Source organism: Musa acuminata, chromosome BXJ3-4 (assembly GCF_036884655.1).
Source record: "Musa acuminata AAA Group cultivar baxijiao chromosome BXJ3-4, Cavendish_Baxijiao_AAA, whole genome shotgun sequence".
Classification (NCBI taxonomy): domain Eukaryota; kingdom Viridiplantae; phylum Streptophyta; class Magnoliopsida; order Zingiberales; family Musaceae; genus Musa; species Musa acuminata.
In genome coordinates, this window is record NC_088352.1 from 37,711,026 (window position 1) to 37,727,353 (window position 16,328).

General features: G+C 36.6%; 2 protein-coding genes across 2 annotated transcripts; both read right to left on the reverse strand.

The window, feature by feature from the left end:
- Positions 1–2,623: 2,623 nt before the first annotated feature.
- LOC135636137 (heat stress transcription factor B-2b-like) lies at positions 2,624–3,912 on the reverse strand. Its single transcript, XM_065147727.1, has 2 exons — positions 3,548–3,912; positions 2,624–3,457 (listed from the first exon to the last, which is right to left on the reverse strand). Exons 1-2 carry the CDS (start codon positions 3,809–3,811, stop codon positions 2,840–2,842), a joined length of 882 nt encoding a protein of 293 aa, XP_065003799.1. The 5' UTR covers positions 3,812–3,912; the 3' UTR covers positions 2,624–2,839.
- A 3,222-nt stretch (positions 3,913–7,134) lies between these two features.
- LOC103976022 (uncharacterized) lies at positions 7,135–10,772 on the reverse strand. Its single transcript, XM_009391197.3, has 3 exons — positions 10,417–10,772; positions 10,190–10,333; positions 7,135–7,468 (listed from the first exon to the last, which is right to left on the reverse strand). The coding sequence occupies exons 1-3, from the start codon at positions 10,621–10,623 to the stop codon at positions 7,325–7,327; spliced, it is 495 nt and encodes a 164-aa protein (XP_009389472.2). The 5' UTR covers positions 10,624–10,772; the 3' UTR covers positions 7,135–7,324.
- Positions 10,773–16,328: the final 5,556 nt, after the last annotated feature.

Sequence of the window (16,328 nt, forward strand, 5' to 3'; positions counted from 1 at the left end):
GATCATTGTATCAACACTCCAATAATTAAAAAATGACTCCAAGATAAGAATGCTGACAATTAAAAGATGACCATATGTGTGTGTGTATATATATATATATATATATATATATATATATATATATATATATATATATATATATATATATATATATATATATATATATATATATATATACATATATATACACACATATATATATACATATATACACACACACATTGTGTAGCCTATTTAAATATTTCTATAAATTAGTTACAATGTACATTTACAAATAAAGGAATGTCTAACCATGTAATGAAAGTAAATTAACAATTCTCATATATATCTTGAACAATAGTATGCTATTTATTTTAAAATATTGGTTAGGGGTAATCTCTGTTGGTAAAAGGTGTGAAAAAAACTAAGTTACTACTAATCTTGAAATTTTGAATATTAATTAATTAGGCCATTGAGTTGCATATTGTTGTTAATTGGTCTTTCAATATTTTTAGTCCTAAAAGAATTTTAAATAAATAAGCCATATTCATGTCCAATATGCTTCTCAATCTTCAGAAGTTCAATTTGGCAGTCACAACTCCATGAGCTTCTCTTAAAGGAGCACATTATTCACACAAAAAATTGCAAGTTCTTGGCATACATTTTAATACGTCTAAATCAGAAAAGCATTCTAGACATTTGCCATTGGTGCAAGTCATAGTGCATGTGGTTGAAGAGATTTGCTACATTGAAGAGGCAAAACAAGATTTTCCAGACGTTGTTGTGAGGTTAATTATGCTGAATCTGGATTAGATCAATGTATAATTCTACCATAATTCCAAATCGGAGAAATGGCCTACTCATGCTAAATGTCATTTGATATCTTTATGCAGTCTTAGGGCTGATTTCTACAACTGGACTTTAGCAAGATGAGGATTCTTCCCTGCTGACCACAAAGGTTTGCAGTCAAAAGCTAATCCCCACAAGTTGTCATTATTTATGTTATCATCTTCAACTCTTCCGGGAGCTTCACCATTATGGCAGTCAGCTTTGATGGGACAAGCCAAAGGTAGCTATTTGTGTGTTGGATTGCATTGGTTCCAATCACTCATTGGAAATCATTCAGCTAAGTTATTTTTGCATATAATGAGATCTCAGAAGAAACACTGAGATCATTGACATTTGCTGCTTATTGTCAACTTATTTAATTCATCTTCGCTGATCAGGCCATGTAAGAAGACTTCAGCTCAAATGAAAATGTCAATGCCGTACATCATAAGCAAAGTTGAACTGCTAGCAAGATGGCCAAGTGACAAACATCCCATCACTTGGAGTGTTGTGAGCTCTTCTCAAGCTAAATAATTTATGATTACTGCCTTTTCACATCAATCTCAAGACTTGACACCACAATGAAACACATGGTGAGTGCTACAAACATAACTTGGTAAATTGAATGATTTGGCACAAATAATTGAATATGGGAAGGTTAGCGCTACATTCATCCTTTTTAAAACTTGATACATGCAGACTAATGTGACAAGAACACGATAAAATTTATTAATATTTTTTATTAGAAAGTATATATATATTCTCTAGACTGAATATTAAAGTTCTACCAACTTAGGCATCATAATGAACAAATAGAAAAAACTCTTTTGTGGGCACCTCGACAAATCGAGATCATAGGATATGATGGATGAGCTACAGTACTATGATATCTATATTTTAATTGATTGTTTTAATATTGATTTTGATAATATAGTATTAAAATATAAGCTACAGTACTGTCACATCCACCTATATCATTAAATATATTATATTAGTATGTACTAGTAGCAATATCTTTTTATATCGATATTACATCTAATTTACTAATTTGATCAGTATTTAAAATCTCAGATTATACATAATCAACAAACAAGTTTTCTCACTACAAAACTATAGTTAGATGCCATTTTGGCTGTCACTATAATTATCCCTTAGCAATCATCAACGACTAGTGAAATTAATGGAGTCTCACGTCTGTAATAGCTTATTTCATGCACCATGAAAATTTTAATACGATCATTATTGAGGATACCAAAACAATTGGCTTACTTCCGAGAAGTAATACTTGGACACTGTGTTTGACTAGATTTGGCTCATTCCAAAAAAGGAAAGTATGAGCCAAATTGAAACATGAATTTGTAATTCCTGATTGAGGTGACTCGAATATGGTATGGTTTGAACAATCGAAATAACTATATGACTTGTATTACATATATATTTCATCGTTTAGGTTCCAATAATTGATTGATCTAACCGATTTAGGCTTTTCTTCTACTAGAAAGTAATCCTAATATGCTATCATATATTTCCTTTATCCTACACAAGTGTTTTACTGTTTAGGTTTTCTTGTCCTTTTTTTTCTCTAAAGTTTCCCTAAAAATTGACCGATCTTATTTTATTGTTTGTTGATTTGAATTAAGAGAAAAAAATTGGATCGATTAAATAGAGAAAAAAAAATAAAAATAAGACAATATTGGAACATCAGAAAAATACTCTGCAATAAATAGTGAAAATAGAGGTGTTCTACAGAACAAATAATAATTCTTACCGGTAAATTATCCCTGCGGAAGTGTATTGAGATTAATCACTGCCGAGATTTAGATCAGAAAAAGGAAAATATTCAAAGTAAACAGAAAAAATAATGAAAAAAGAAAAAGAAAGCTAACCAACAAACACCCTAAGCTTCGGATCCTAACGAGTGCTTCGGATCTTCCGCCAGCACTGGCCTCCTCGCCCGAGCGCCGTCGACCCCGTCGCAAGCACGGGCGCGGTACGGTCCGAAGCATCAACCGTTGTGGTCCGCTGTCTCTCGTCACTGTTCGGCGACAGCGTCCGAGGCGCTCTCTTCTTTTCCGCGGTTCCGCTTGAACCCGATCGACACGCCGAAGAGCCTTGGGCCCTCGCCCCGGCCGGAACTCCCCTCCGCCTCCGCCTCCTTCGCCGCGACCTCGTACTCCCCCTCTTCCTCCTCGTCCCCATTCGACGACCTTCCCGTTTCTGGGGGATGAGATGTCGACGCTCCTCCTTCGTCGGCTGCCTCGCCGTTTCCCCGGCGTGGCGCGTACACGGACATGAGCTGGAGGATGTCGTTGCAGAGGCCCTTCGTCTGGTCGAGCTCCCGGGAGAGCTGCTCGTTCTCCCGCCGCAGCCGCTCGTTCTCCTCCGCGATCTCCGAGGCTCCGCCACTGCCCCCCTCGGCCGCCGCTGGCAGTCGCACGCGGCCAGAGGAAGGGTTCGTGAACAGGACCTGGTCGCCTCCGGAACTCGATGGCGATCCGATACGATTAGTAGGAGCAGCCGCGGGAACCTCCGCGAGGCCGGGCGTGGGCAACAACTTCCGGCGCTGGATTTCGCAGAGGAGCCGCTTCTCGCCTCGGCGGAAGCACTCGTTGGCGAACTCCCATCGATCCGGCACGGTCTTCCGAAACCCCTACCAATTCCAAACCGAAAAAACCCGTTTTTTGACACCGAAGAAAAGGAGAAGTCAATCGAATCGAATCAAAGAGCACGGCGAGCGCACGTAGGTGTTGAGCTGGCGGACGAAGCTGGAGAAGTTGTTGTGCTTGAAGTAGTTGGGGAGGACGTCGAGGGAGAACTCGGCGGGGCGCCACACCACGAAGGCGGAGCCGTCCTCGTTCCATGAGATGACGTCGTCGATGGAGGGATCGTCGACCAGCTGGTACGTCTTTGCCAGGAACGGCGTCGGCACCGTCCGCTGCGGGTCCGGCGCCACCTCGGCCGCCTCCTCACCAGGCGCCCGCGGTGCTCGTGTCCGTGGACCCATGCGAGGGCAAGGATAGCTCGCCAGCCAAAGGTTTTAGTAGGGCAGATGGAACACGGCGGAGGTAAGGTAAAGCGGATGGCGGTGGGAAACGATCGGGTCGAGAGGCTACGTTATTTTCCAGAAGGTTCCGGGAAGATGTACCTATAGTACGAATCGACACGCGTCGGGCGCCTAATGGGAACGAGATACGCTACATCCCGGGAAGGTGCAAATCCAACCGCAAGAGCGACTTAGAATTCCATCAAATTCCACGGCACGAATCTCCACGTGCGCGACCCGGAGGTGGGACTCTCAGCCTCGTCTTGATATGAGAAAGCTTATCCATCCGCCTTGTGCGAAATGTACATCGGAGACGGGTACGACAGTGGAGGATTCATCCTATTGCATTAATGGCAGCGGTCAAATTGATGATGGAGGAGGATGGCGATCATAAGCCTCAACCGCTGCTGCAGAAGCTTTTACTCCTATCTCAACAGATCCGGATACGGCTAACCTGTGCCCTCCATTCCTCCTCCTACTGCGGCGGCGCGCGGTGCCGTTCACGTGCACGCCTCCGAAATATCTTCCAAGAACGGTGGCCAGAAATCTCAAAAGTTGAACGGCGCCCGACTTGGAGACTCCGTGGAAGCTGTCACGTCATCATTCCACGTCGTCTAAAGCCAGGAATTGTACTAAAGTGTTCTCGTGCAGTAGCATCCACATGGAATTGATGCATAGCTTTGAAGTGACTCGGCCCTTTGACATTTGGGCCACTTGGAGAAATCCATGAATGGTGGATGATGAGACGCGAACCAACTTTGTTGACCCAATTTAAGAGCAGAAATATTTACAAAAAATAATTATTTTTTTTCAAAGATAAAAGATTATTATAACCCACAACAATGTCATAATCTTGATCATAATTTTATATATTTTAATCGATAATACAACAGCTTACAACTGAAACAGAAAACATGGGAAATCACGAGAGAATTTGATGGAACAGACCACACGGTATCCGAGATAGGAAAAATAACAATGTAACAATGTTCGGGTGATTGGTTCCCTTTTATGATTAGGCTCTCAAATCTATTTGTCCGAAGAATGTGGCAAATCCAGCAAGAGCATTATAGCATCATGAAACTTTAAATAAAAGACAGTTGATCGATACACCCGTGGCCATTTGTAAGCAAGTTTGGAAACCGAAGAAACCATGTCGACTAAATCCATTTTATTGTTAATATAAGTAAAGATTAGAAGACGAAGCTGTCCGTAAGTTATTTCAATTTCGTGTAGAACAAATTAACTGTCGTAGTCAAAAAGTACTTTGACGATCACCGCAACATCCCAAAATCTCCACTTTTCGTGCTATATCCAACGGCTAAACTTTGTATCTCGAAGAGTCGAAGATCTTTCGATGGATCATATTCACTTGCGTGTGTGATTGGTGTGGACAAGTTGGATTTGAAGTGCTTGTTCCAAAATCAACAGGTCAATGTTTATTTATTTCTTCTCCTCTTAAAAGATGGCTATTTCTACTTGGCCTCTTAGAGTATATATTCATATAATCTTTCTTATTGCCACGACGTGAGATTTAAAGTAGAAAATATAAATTTCTTTCTCATTCATAAAATTTATGACAAGAAAAATTATTTCAAACTTTCTTATCATTCTTTAATGTATAAAAATATATTTTGAGTAAGAGAAATTTTTTTTTTCAAACTATTTAAACTTATATTTGGGGATACTACTAACTGAGGGATTGTGTTAGAAAATCTTTCTTAACTTCGATCTTCATATAGATGATACCTTGAAAACATACTATTTCAACTTCGAAGATACTTTGAATAATCATGTGCCCACAAGTTTGGATTACGTTAGATCGACTAAGACGTCAATAACATTTTCTCTACATAAAAAAAAAATTTAATTTATAAAAAAAAATGTTATTGAGGCTTCACAGAACACACGAAATAAACAATCCATTAACTAAAACTATGTTAATCAAAGAAGAAAGACAGCAAGTTTTGGATTAGATTTGTGAAAGATCATATCACCTAAAAAGGTATATTAAAGACAGCAAGCTTTTCAACTAATACAAAACTAATATTGCTTGAACGGGAGTTTGATCTCATTTAGCTACATCGGTATTTTCTTTTTTATAAATTGATTAAGTAGATTATTCTTTTCCAATTCTATTTTTGATATATGTAACACTTGTAATAATTTTAAAATAATAAAAAATATTAACTCGTATTTTGATTGTCCAACAAATCAATGGCTCAGATCCATTGAGGTCGAGGAGATGAGAAATTCAGCAAGAAGTCATACAAAAAATGTTAGAGAGGTAATCGACAAAGAGACCTTGATGCTTAAATTAGTGAAAATTCAAATGATTCGAGAACGAAAATGATATAACTTTCAGATAGATTCAAACATACACCTGGATGAACTAGGATAATCGTCGAGTAAAAGTTAGCTCACTGAGATGGTAAAATGAAATCATCCATACGAGGCCCATCAGGCGTTATAGTGCAACAATTTTATTGATGTTAGGCACTCTCGATTGGCTTCTTGAGAACGATTTGTTTTTTTTTTGTGAAGTAAACATGCATTAACCAACCCGGATGTGTTAACAGAGATCAGTTGGCACTTCGTAGTTCTTACACAAGTGCTGCAGTATCATGGTTCAGTCCAATTACTTTTTTGTCACTGCGACTAACCATCACCAAATGCTGATACTATCAAGAATATAGATCTTTGAGATTTAATACCACTATGCTAATTCTATCACTCTGTTTGAACTAAGTAAGATGACAAAGGTTCACGAATGAGATGAAAGATAAAATGTTCGGGAGTAGTATCAGTGCTTAACTAGGAATAAAAACCAGACTATTCCTACAAGAACCACTTTCTTGGTAGGAAACATGAAGAACAGATGAATGAAATATGGTAAAGAAGACCTTGATAAGTCAATTGCAAAGATTATATAAAAAAAAAATCAATTAACGAGAAATAAATATGCAGTTAGAATTAATTTGTCACAGGTGTGAAGAAGAATAAGAGGATGAATCAAATTGGAAAAGCTAAATTACATTATTTATGTCAATTCACATCAGATGTAGTAGCAGGACAGGTAGGAGATAGGAATCATGAAATAAAGTAAACAGGAAAGTAGTCTATTGCAGCTGATGTTTCTACCTAAGAACAGTATTTATTTACCTGTGCTTATAATTTGGCAAGGGGCACCTCTAGCAGTCTCATCATAATTAACTGTCATGATGTAAAGAAAGACTGTTACACAAAGATATTAAGATATTTGATGGGAATAAATTGCAAAGAAATTGAATAGCCAACATTGAGTAGGATTGACATAAAAGAAATTTTTTGTTATTATACAATCAACATAAGATCGCCATTTACTACAACCAGATACATAAATAGAGGAGCAATGCAAATATACCACCTCGTTGGTTGCTGTTCCTTATTCACATATTAACTTATTATAATACATAAAGTTTCATAAAATAGAGTTTAAAGACTTGACACTGGCATAATGTAAAAGGTAGAGCGAGATGTAAATAAAAGCTTCCCAGTTTTCTTTGTTCTGAAATCTACTGATGTTACTACCACGTTTCTCCCCTGCCTCAATATGGATGCATTGACTTCCACATCTTCCTGCGAATAGTCATCCATAACGTAAGTTAGAGATGAACCAAGGTTTTTTTCTTTTTAATACGATTCAGGTCAATTAAACCAACCATGACAAGAGTAGATGAGATGAATTTTAAAGCAAATAAAACTTTGGATTCAAACCATCAGTTGCATATTCCATCAGGATGCTGATTAGTAGGCATCTGATAATAATTTGTATAAACTTCCAATCGCAAGTCACATTCTACCTCTCTAATGTCCGATTCTCTCATTAGAATTGGCCCAAAATTCTCATTTGTCTCCGGTGTGACCCTACCTCAAGGATACCCCATCTTTGGTCTATATGAGATCATTCATGTGCTACCTGTTGTGATCAGTACATACCATGCAGTACATAATGTTTCAACCAGCCAACCTGCTGGTTTTGAACATTTTGTTAAATGGAGGTTCTACATTGATCTGCTTCAACAAATGATTCCAGAGGAGGAAGATGAAGGGCCCTAAGAGAGCAGAAGAAGGTAAAACCTAAACCAAAACCTAACTCATTTTAATTTTTCACCTGTTTCTTTCAGCAGATGCAGGTGATGCAGTCAGTATACCGTTCATACCAGTTTGACTACAGATCAACATGCTGCCACTAGTATGGCAATCCATGGAAGAAATAACTCCTGTCCCATGCATGTTAGCTTAGGAGCTTGGAAAGGTAATTTTATGCCATTTGCAATGACTCAAGTGGGCTATTGATCATATGCAATGGAAGTGTCTAAAAGCTCAAGAAGCCTTACAGTGTGAATGGAGCAACCACAATTTAATTTAGCCTCAGCAACTAACAAAAGAAGACAATAGGTAGTACATCACCATCTAATTTGAAGCCCATAACTGGTACTTTATTGTAAGCTAGCCTTTTTGACATAAATTAACATACCAGAAAATCATGCCAGACTTCTAATGGGGAAGAGATGAATACATATAAAGATCAGGTTCCTCCAATTTAGCTACTAATAGTGATGCCATTTGAGCAACAAAGAATTACATTAACCATTTTAGTAGTAATGACTGCAAGCATGCTCGTATGGCAAAGAAACCAATCAAGTTCCTAGATCTTCTAAATTTTCTTTATTCTAACTCCAGATTACAAGTCTGCAAGCTATGTACTACTCCTCATCACCCAAAATCTTATACAACTTTAGAATAGATTGCCAAGTCAACGAAAAAGCAGGGGACTCTTCTGATGCTTTTCATGTGGCACCTAAAAAAAGTGTCCAAGTATACCTTTTCAACATGGTGGTCAGCAAGTCACAAATGTTCAATGAATATATGCTTTCAAGAAGACAACGACAAGTATAAATATATTTAAAAAGAATTACAAAGTTTAGTTGACCAGAAATTAATTAGGAAATAATAACAAATAGAAAAACATATATAAAGTAATTCATATAACTGATGATTTATCATAAAAAATCCATCAAACAAAGCTAACAAAGCACCATATAAGGATCATAGGACAGCAGTATAATCACAGGAAGTAAAAGAAAGCCACAACTCAGAGAGCATCATACACTTTTCTTATCCAATGAGATTAAAATATCCCAACTAATTTTGAAAGGATATTGTAATAATTTGTCTCGATGAGATCATAATCCAAATAAAGCTCTTAGGTACCTTAGAGAAGTGTCACATAACATATCACATCCTCTCCTCAGTTCGAAAGAGATATCACAGATTTCTTTGAGATGTGTGTAAGGTAATAGCAAGTTATCATAATAACAGAGTGCTCATAATAAGCAAGGGAAACACAAAATGTAATCTATATGGATCAGATGATTTTGACTTATTTTTAAAATATGAATTCATGTCAAATTCTTATGATGTAAATGGAAAGAAAAAACGTAGGACATAAAAAGAGTGCACAACATATATGGATCAGTGAATTTGAGATGACAGAAAATGGAGACATGATCCTGACAGAAACATGAAACAGTGTCATAAACCCCATCTAAAAATGTCTGCTAGGCAACTCTGGTTGCATTAATTACTATTGCTCAGTCACCACAACCAAGAAAAAGGGTAAAGAGTGCCTTTTTGATAATCCTTATGAGGTAAAAGGAGACTTTGTGTAAAATCACACCTCTAAAGAGATACAACTGGTGCAACAGCCAATTATTTGCAATACTAAAGAACGTAAAAGTTTGTTGACTATGCTAGAACATAGGTACTCTATAAGACAAATACCATTTAGAAAAGTCATTTTGCAAGAAGTTTTAGAAATTGATTAAGGATAGAAGAAGAATCAAATGGTTTTGTTAAAGAAGTCCTACAGTTTGCCTTTAGAGCACGTTTGTTCTCTTCTTATGTGGAAATCAGAATACAAGGAATATTTCATATTTCATAGGGGTAAATCCAAAAAAATTCCACTAATTTCAAAGGGATTTGTGAATTCAATATTGCCTTTTTTTTCATTTTTGTAAGACTAGACTTTCTTATAAAATCATAGTTCATATCAAACATTCTTGTACAAGGAACATAAGAACCATTAGGGCAAAGATTTCTTCTAATCTCAACTTATTCTTATTGCTCGAATAATGCTACTACTGTGAAAATTTTGTACAGAGACTAAACAAAAACATCAAATCAAACGCACTAATTTCCGATCAAGTAGAATATTTGAACGCAGACGGTTATCAGAACAAAAGACCAACAAGCGGAATCTGACAAAGAAGACCCTTGATGGGCTTGGTTTCTCACATTTAGCCTTGCAGCGGAGAGGTAAGCAGTGCTCGACTCCCCGAGAAAGAAGTCCTTGTCGCCGGCCGCCGTCTTCGCACAAGCCAGGGACACCATCTCTGCCACGGCCGCCACCGCACCTCCATGCAACGTGTTGTATGGATTCTACACGCAACATAAGAAGGAAAAGATAATCAACTGACGAACGAAACGGAGGAGAAACGAGAGGGGAAGGGGCGGGTTTCAACGGTGACGGCAGAGCAGACGGTGAGGGTGCAGGTGACGCGGCCGGGCTCGACGCGGTCGACCTTGAGGATGCTTCGGATGAGGTCGGAGAAGAAATCCTTCTTGTCGGCGGATTCGGGGAGCATCTCGAAGAGGCCGAGATGGCGGAAGAATCCCTTGGTAGCGGCGAGGGGGTCCGGCTTCTGTCGCTGCTCCGGAGGCGCGGTCATCTCTACTCCGACCGTGCTGAACCGTAAGGCGGAGGCGAGGGCTCGCGACGGCCAACGGGAAGAGAAAGGGACGAGGGTTTGCGAATGGGGAGAAGACGATGACGACAACAGGGTTGTGTCTTTTTCGTGATCAATTAGCTGATTTCTCGACAATATTCAATACACCAATGCAACCAAATATGATACCATGGTATCCATGTTAATTTAGGGATTTGGGGATCGAAGAGGCCAGGAAGTCCGTGTGAGAGAATATACTTTAGGCGTCAAAAGAATTAACATAAATTCACTATAAATATATTAGATATTGTTCAATCAGTATCCCTTTTTTTTATTTTATTTTTTTAAATAATATTTTAAATTTAAAAATTAAACTATTTCCTATAATTTTTTTTCTTATAGTGTTTAGATGTTGTTTTTGTCTTATTATAATATTTTAGTCATCATAATAAAAATACTATAAATCTTACATAAAATACTGTAAATGAATCAAATAAAATCAAAATACATTAAAAAATATTATATATATCATAATTCAAATAGATGTTTATAATAGTTTAGAAATAAAAAATATTTTATTATAATATTCTAACCATCATAATAAAAACAGTATAATATTTATGATATTTTTAGTAATATCAATAAAATATTACAAATGTTACTGAAAAATATTGTAAAAGAGTCAAATGAAAATACTATAACGATTGAATATTGATAAACAAAAATTAATGGAAAAACTCTTGAATAATATTTTAGATATTTTTAAAATTAGAGGTATTTACTTATAAATTATAAAATACATACATCCACTATTCACATATTACAAAATCTATCATACACAAGACACACTTATTCATGTCTCTCTTAAGCTTTCCTACTACTGATTACTTTGACTGAAATTCCACTAATTGAACTCTCAATCCTCAATAATATTTTCACTTAAGTGCGGAGAAAATTTATTAAAATTTCTTCGATATCCAAAAATCAATCTTCCGTTACCACTTTTGATGGACTAAAGAATGTGAATCTAACCAGCTTCGAACGATCTAAATTTGATGATCAAGAAAGAGACCCATCATTAATAATAATAATAATAATAATAATAATAAATACGATTAAAATCTATTTTTTTATATATAAAAAGCTAGGCTTAAGCTAGCAAATCCATCAAGGTCTTATCTTATAAACTATTCCAATTATTTACTTGGAGGTTGGGTTGAGATAGATATTATTTGGAACACGCATGTCTTATTAGTTGACTGATCAATGTTTCTTTGGCTGTTCTGTAGCCACAGAGAAGGGAACCGGGCGTTTAATATTGAACACATGAGCAACGTGCTTGTCTACAGGACAAGAAATATCTCTGGGAAATCATGTCTACAATGACGTTGTTATGTGCTGCCTTATCGTTTGTTCGGATTCCTCTCTCCTTTCTTCTTTGTGCGTACGGATTAATTATCTTTAGGGTTTTTATATTTAAAAAAATTATATTATCATCCTTATAGTTATAAAAATAAAACATCTAAATTTGTTTATTATTGATTTTATCAATAGAAACATAAAAATAAATAAATAATAATAATTTTAATATTTTAATTGATGATGATAAATGACGACATCGTTAGGGATCGCAAGTGGTTGTTATAGATAATGAGAATGACAACGAAAAATGAGGATCGCATAGTATTTACATTGACGATCCTTTCAATGCTTAGCAACAGTCAATATCAACACCGACGAAGAACGATGAAAGAATTATTCGACAACTGATGTAGAGCGACTCTCACTTATTGCTATCACTCTTCTCATTCATAATAGTCGCTCGTTACTTCCGACATCGTCATTCGTCATCACCAATTGACTTGTTATTTTTTTTATTTCTATTAGTAAAATCAATGATATTATAGTAAATAAATTTAGATATTATATATATATATATATATATATATATATAATATAAAGTATAAAGTATGTATCCGTCGGTCCGGGTAGGTGAAATGCCACTCAACGAATGGCATGTCTCTGTGGTGCTCCATGACTTTCTTGGTTCTATTCAAGAGGCTACAGCAGAACCGGAAGAAATGTCCCGGTGGGAAGAACCGGTAGGTGACTCCACATGATTTCGTTTCTCTTCTCCGGTGTGCACTCTCAGAGGCTGGCTCTGTTCAGGTTCCAAGAACACGTCTCCAGGTGCTGTCTTTCAACTTTGACGTGTTCTGCTGAGGGGTGGATAGAAGAACATAAATAAACTGACAAAGGTGATGAAAGATTAAGAGATATTAAGCTAAAGATCGTGGATAATGTCATCGTCACATGCCATCTGACAGCCATAAGAGGCTCCAACAAACCATCAAAGTAGAAGAATACACGCATGCCATCTCTCAGTGTTCGATCCAAGTAAGGCACACCTAAAAGAAGGCCAGGAAGAGGCAGATGAAGCCCAAGCACAGGCTCTATAAGAAGGACAGCAAAAGGCAGCAGCATCCTTCATCAGCAGAAAGAAGGTGGAGGAGTAGAGGAAGTCCGAGTAAAACCTCCCATAGGAAGGCCTTTTGCTCAAGTGAGTATTCCATCCAGAGCCTCGTGTGCCATGATGGCATGTGGGGTTGCAGGTGAAATGCTCACTCGGGCAAGATGCATTCCATGGAAGGGTTCCCAGCGCAGGCAGCTTCTTTCTCTTCCCTTCCCAAGCTAGGCTAGTTGCTGGTTTCCTGGTTGACGTGTTTCGTATCTGATGACTCTTCTAGTGCTTTTGGATTGCAGGAGAACTTTCTCATGGTCTGTCTTCTTGCTCAAGTAGACACCGAATGATGCACTGAAAGTGAGAGCATCTCTGGGTTCATGTTCTGATCTACATGTTTCATGTCTCTCTGGATTCCTCTCTTTATCCCTTGTGTATGTTTGATTCCAAGGAGAAGAATCTGCAAGGAAAGCAGTTTCCATGGAAAATACTCTTCTTTTTTTTCTCCCTTTTTTAAAGAGAAAACCTCTCCTTTTTTTTTTCATGAAAACTGTTCTAAATATTTTAGTAAAAAGCTCTGTTTTTGTGTTTAGCAGAAATTTTTCTAGGAAAACTTCTTAAAGAAAAGGTTACTTCTCCTCTATGGATCCATTCCCACTTAAATGAACAAAAACAACAAAGATATCTCAAGTGGGATTTACTTATAAACAGTTCCAAAAAAATATATATAGATATCAGACAGATCTACTCCTCTCATTTCCAAGAAAGTAGTTTAATAGTTCTCATTGAAACTAAAATGAAAGAGATTTGGGGAATCTCTGGAGAGTCCTAAACCTGGTACTATTTGATCCCAATTCAAAGGTACTATAATCAATCTCTATTTGATGAACACATAGTCCTGCAGCATGTGGAGAGTACTGGCACTGTCAGCTGCATGAGAGTGAAAGAGAGAGGTGTCTACTCCTTAGAAAAATTGATGGTTCACTAATGTATCACTTATATTTGTAGTATTCTTTAACTGCAGTTGCTCCCCAGTGAGAGCATCAGGTGATTCAAAATAAATAAGCATGAAAACAAGGACTTCTCTCTGTGAAAAGCTGTGCTCATGGCAATCAACCCCATTCTCAGTCACCTTGACATGTTAACACAAGCAGCTAATTATCCAAAATATTTCTGAAAGCCATTGCTACATGTGAATTAATTATTGGCCACTGTGAATTCATCTAAAAACTCAATGAAAACTAAATCCTGCAGAAGAGAATGTCATCTGATGTTGTCCTTTTTGTCTCAGCCAAAAAAGCATGTTTATCATGCATGGAGTCTGCGAAATAAAGACAGATGAAAATTCCCACATCAATTTGACTTCCTCAGAAACCATGAACGCATGGAAGTGCATAGTAAATAACACAACACACTGCTGGTAGATCTGCAATTGTTTATACCCATCCACAGTGCAAAAGACACTCAACATCATTTCCTCACTGCTGCAGGTGATGCGCAATGATCCATCCACCTAATGGGCAGTCAGTCTATCTTGCAGAGGTCTCTGGCGCTGCACTGCACAGTCCCCTTAAGTCTTTGGACATACTGTATCCTCGGCGACTCATAAAAATATTAGAAGACGAGAAACAGTGGTGCTATTAATGGATTGTCGAGATATGAGGAAGGAATTAGAATCCTATTTTTCATGTTATTTGAAGAAATATGTAAGCATAAAATTATGTAATTATGTTATATCTGAAATATGAAAATAACCTATATGTCATGAAAGGAGTTGATCCTACTAAGATTGATGGATTTTGGGGGAGAGAGTTTTGGGGAGAGAGCTGAGGAGAAAAACTTAACAGAGAGATATGTTTGTACGTGTATACGTGCTAACGTGTCAACGCTATCTCAATCCCTGGAGGTCATGTTCTTTTATAAACGAGAGTAGAGGGTCTACGATAAGATCTTATCTAATTATAAAATGATCATAAAAATCTAACAAAATATTCTCACTCCATGGTGAAAACATGTAAAGATTCATAGTTATTGGATTCAGATAAGAGGATCCCTAAGACTCTCAATAATTGTGATTGAAACTAATATCATCTCATTCAATAATAACCACGGTTAATTCCAGCGTTTTAGAAAAAAAACTATCTTTGTTGGGGGTGTCCCAATCAAATACAAAAACTAAATCAAATTATGGATTAGTTCAGCATAAGAATTTTAAATGATATAAATGATTTTACTCATCTTTGATTTAGTTAATTAGTTCGATCGAACTAGATCGAATCGATTTTAATTTTAAAAAATGTTAGCTTAATGGTGTTCATTGTTAAGACCATTAACTGGTTCATATCAATTTCAATATCATAATTTCATAAGTAATATGAGCTCGATTTGAACACTCCTAATCTAATCTCGATCTCGGTGTTAATGGAAGACTTATAAAATATTCAAATTTAAGCTAAGCAATCGAATGGAAGCATGACTTCTGCACCTGTTCTGGAGATCTCTTATGAAGATTAAAATAGATTAGAAATGCAGATAATTAAGCTAAAGTCTCGAACCTTATTTCCTCTAATTGTTGAAGCTTTTGGGCCAAATTGAGCTATTGTTATATTAGGCTTCAGTTGGGTCTCATGTACACTATATTGACCTCGAAATCTGAACTTGTACACGATGTGTCTCTTTCTCTGCTTCGAGCATATAGAGATCAGTCTAAATGACTGGGCAAGAATAAAGGCTCTGTGAGCTTTTGCTGTTTTCTCTGAGAATTAGAAACATTTAACTTAGTAAGTGCTTTAACAGAATACTTCTATTGATTTATATGTCTTTTATAATTGTTATATTTTTAGTTATTAATACCTGCCCCAAATATTAAAAAAATACAATCATAAGGCTTTAATTATTTTTCTTATACTGAATATATATATATATATATATATATATATATATTATTGATAACAATAGTAAAATAATAAAATCTAATTACTTAGGATCAAATATATAAGAAATTATATGTTTAGTTAAATCAAGAATATTTAAATTATTATTTATTATTATTATTATCATTAACTAGAATCACTTTATACTATCACATCTTAACAGTGAGTCCATAAACTCATCTCAAATGGAGGTCTTAGTTTTGAACAATCCCAATCCAACAAAGGAAAACAGTGGGAAGTAGATATCCCATTCATGCAAAGTTCCCCAGTTTGGGACTCTTTCTTGAACTTTGACATTTATGAAGCTCTATGCA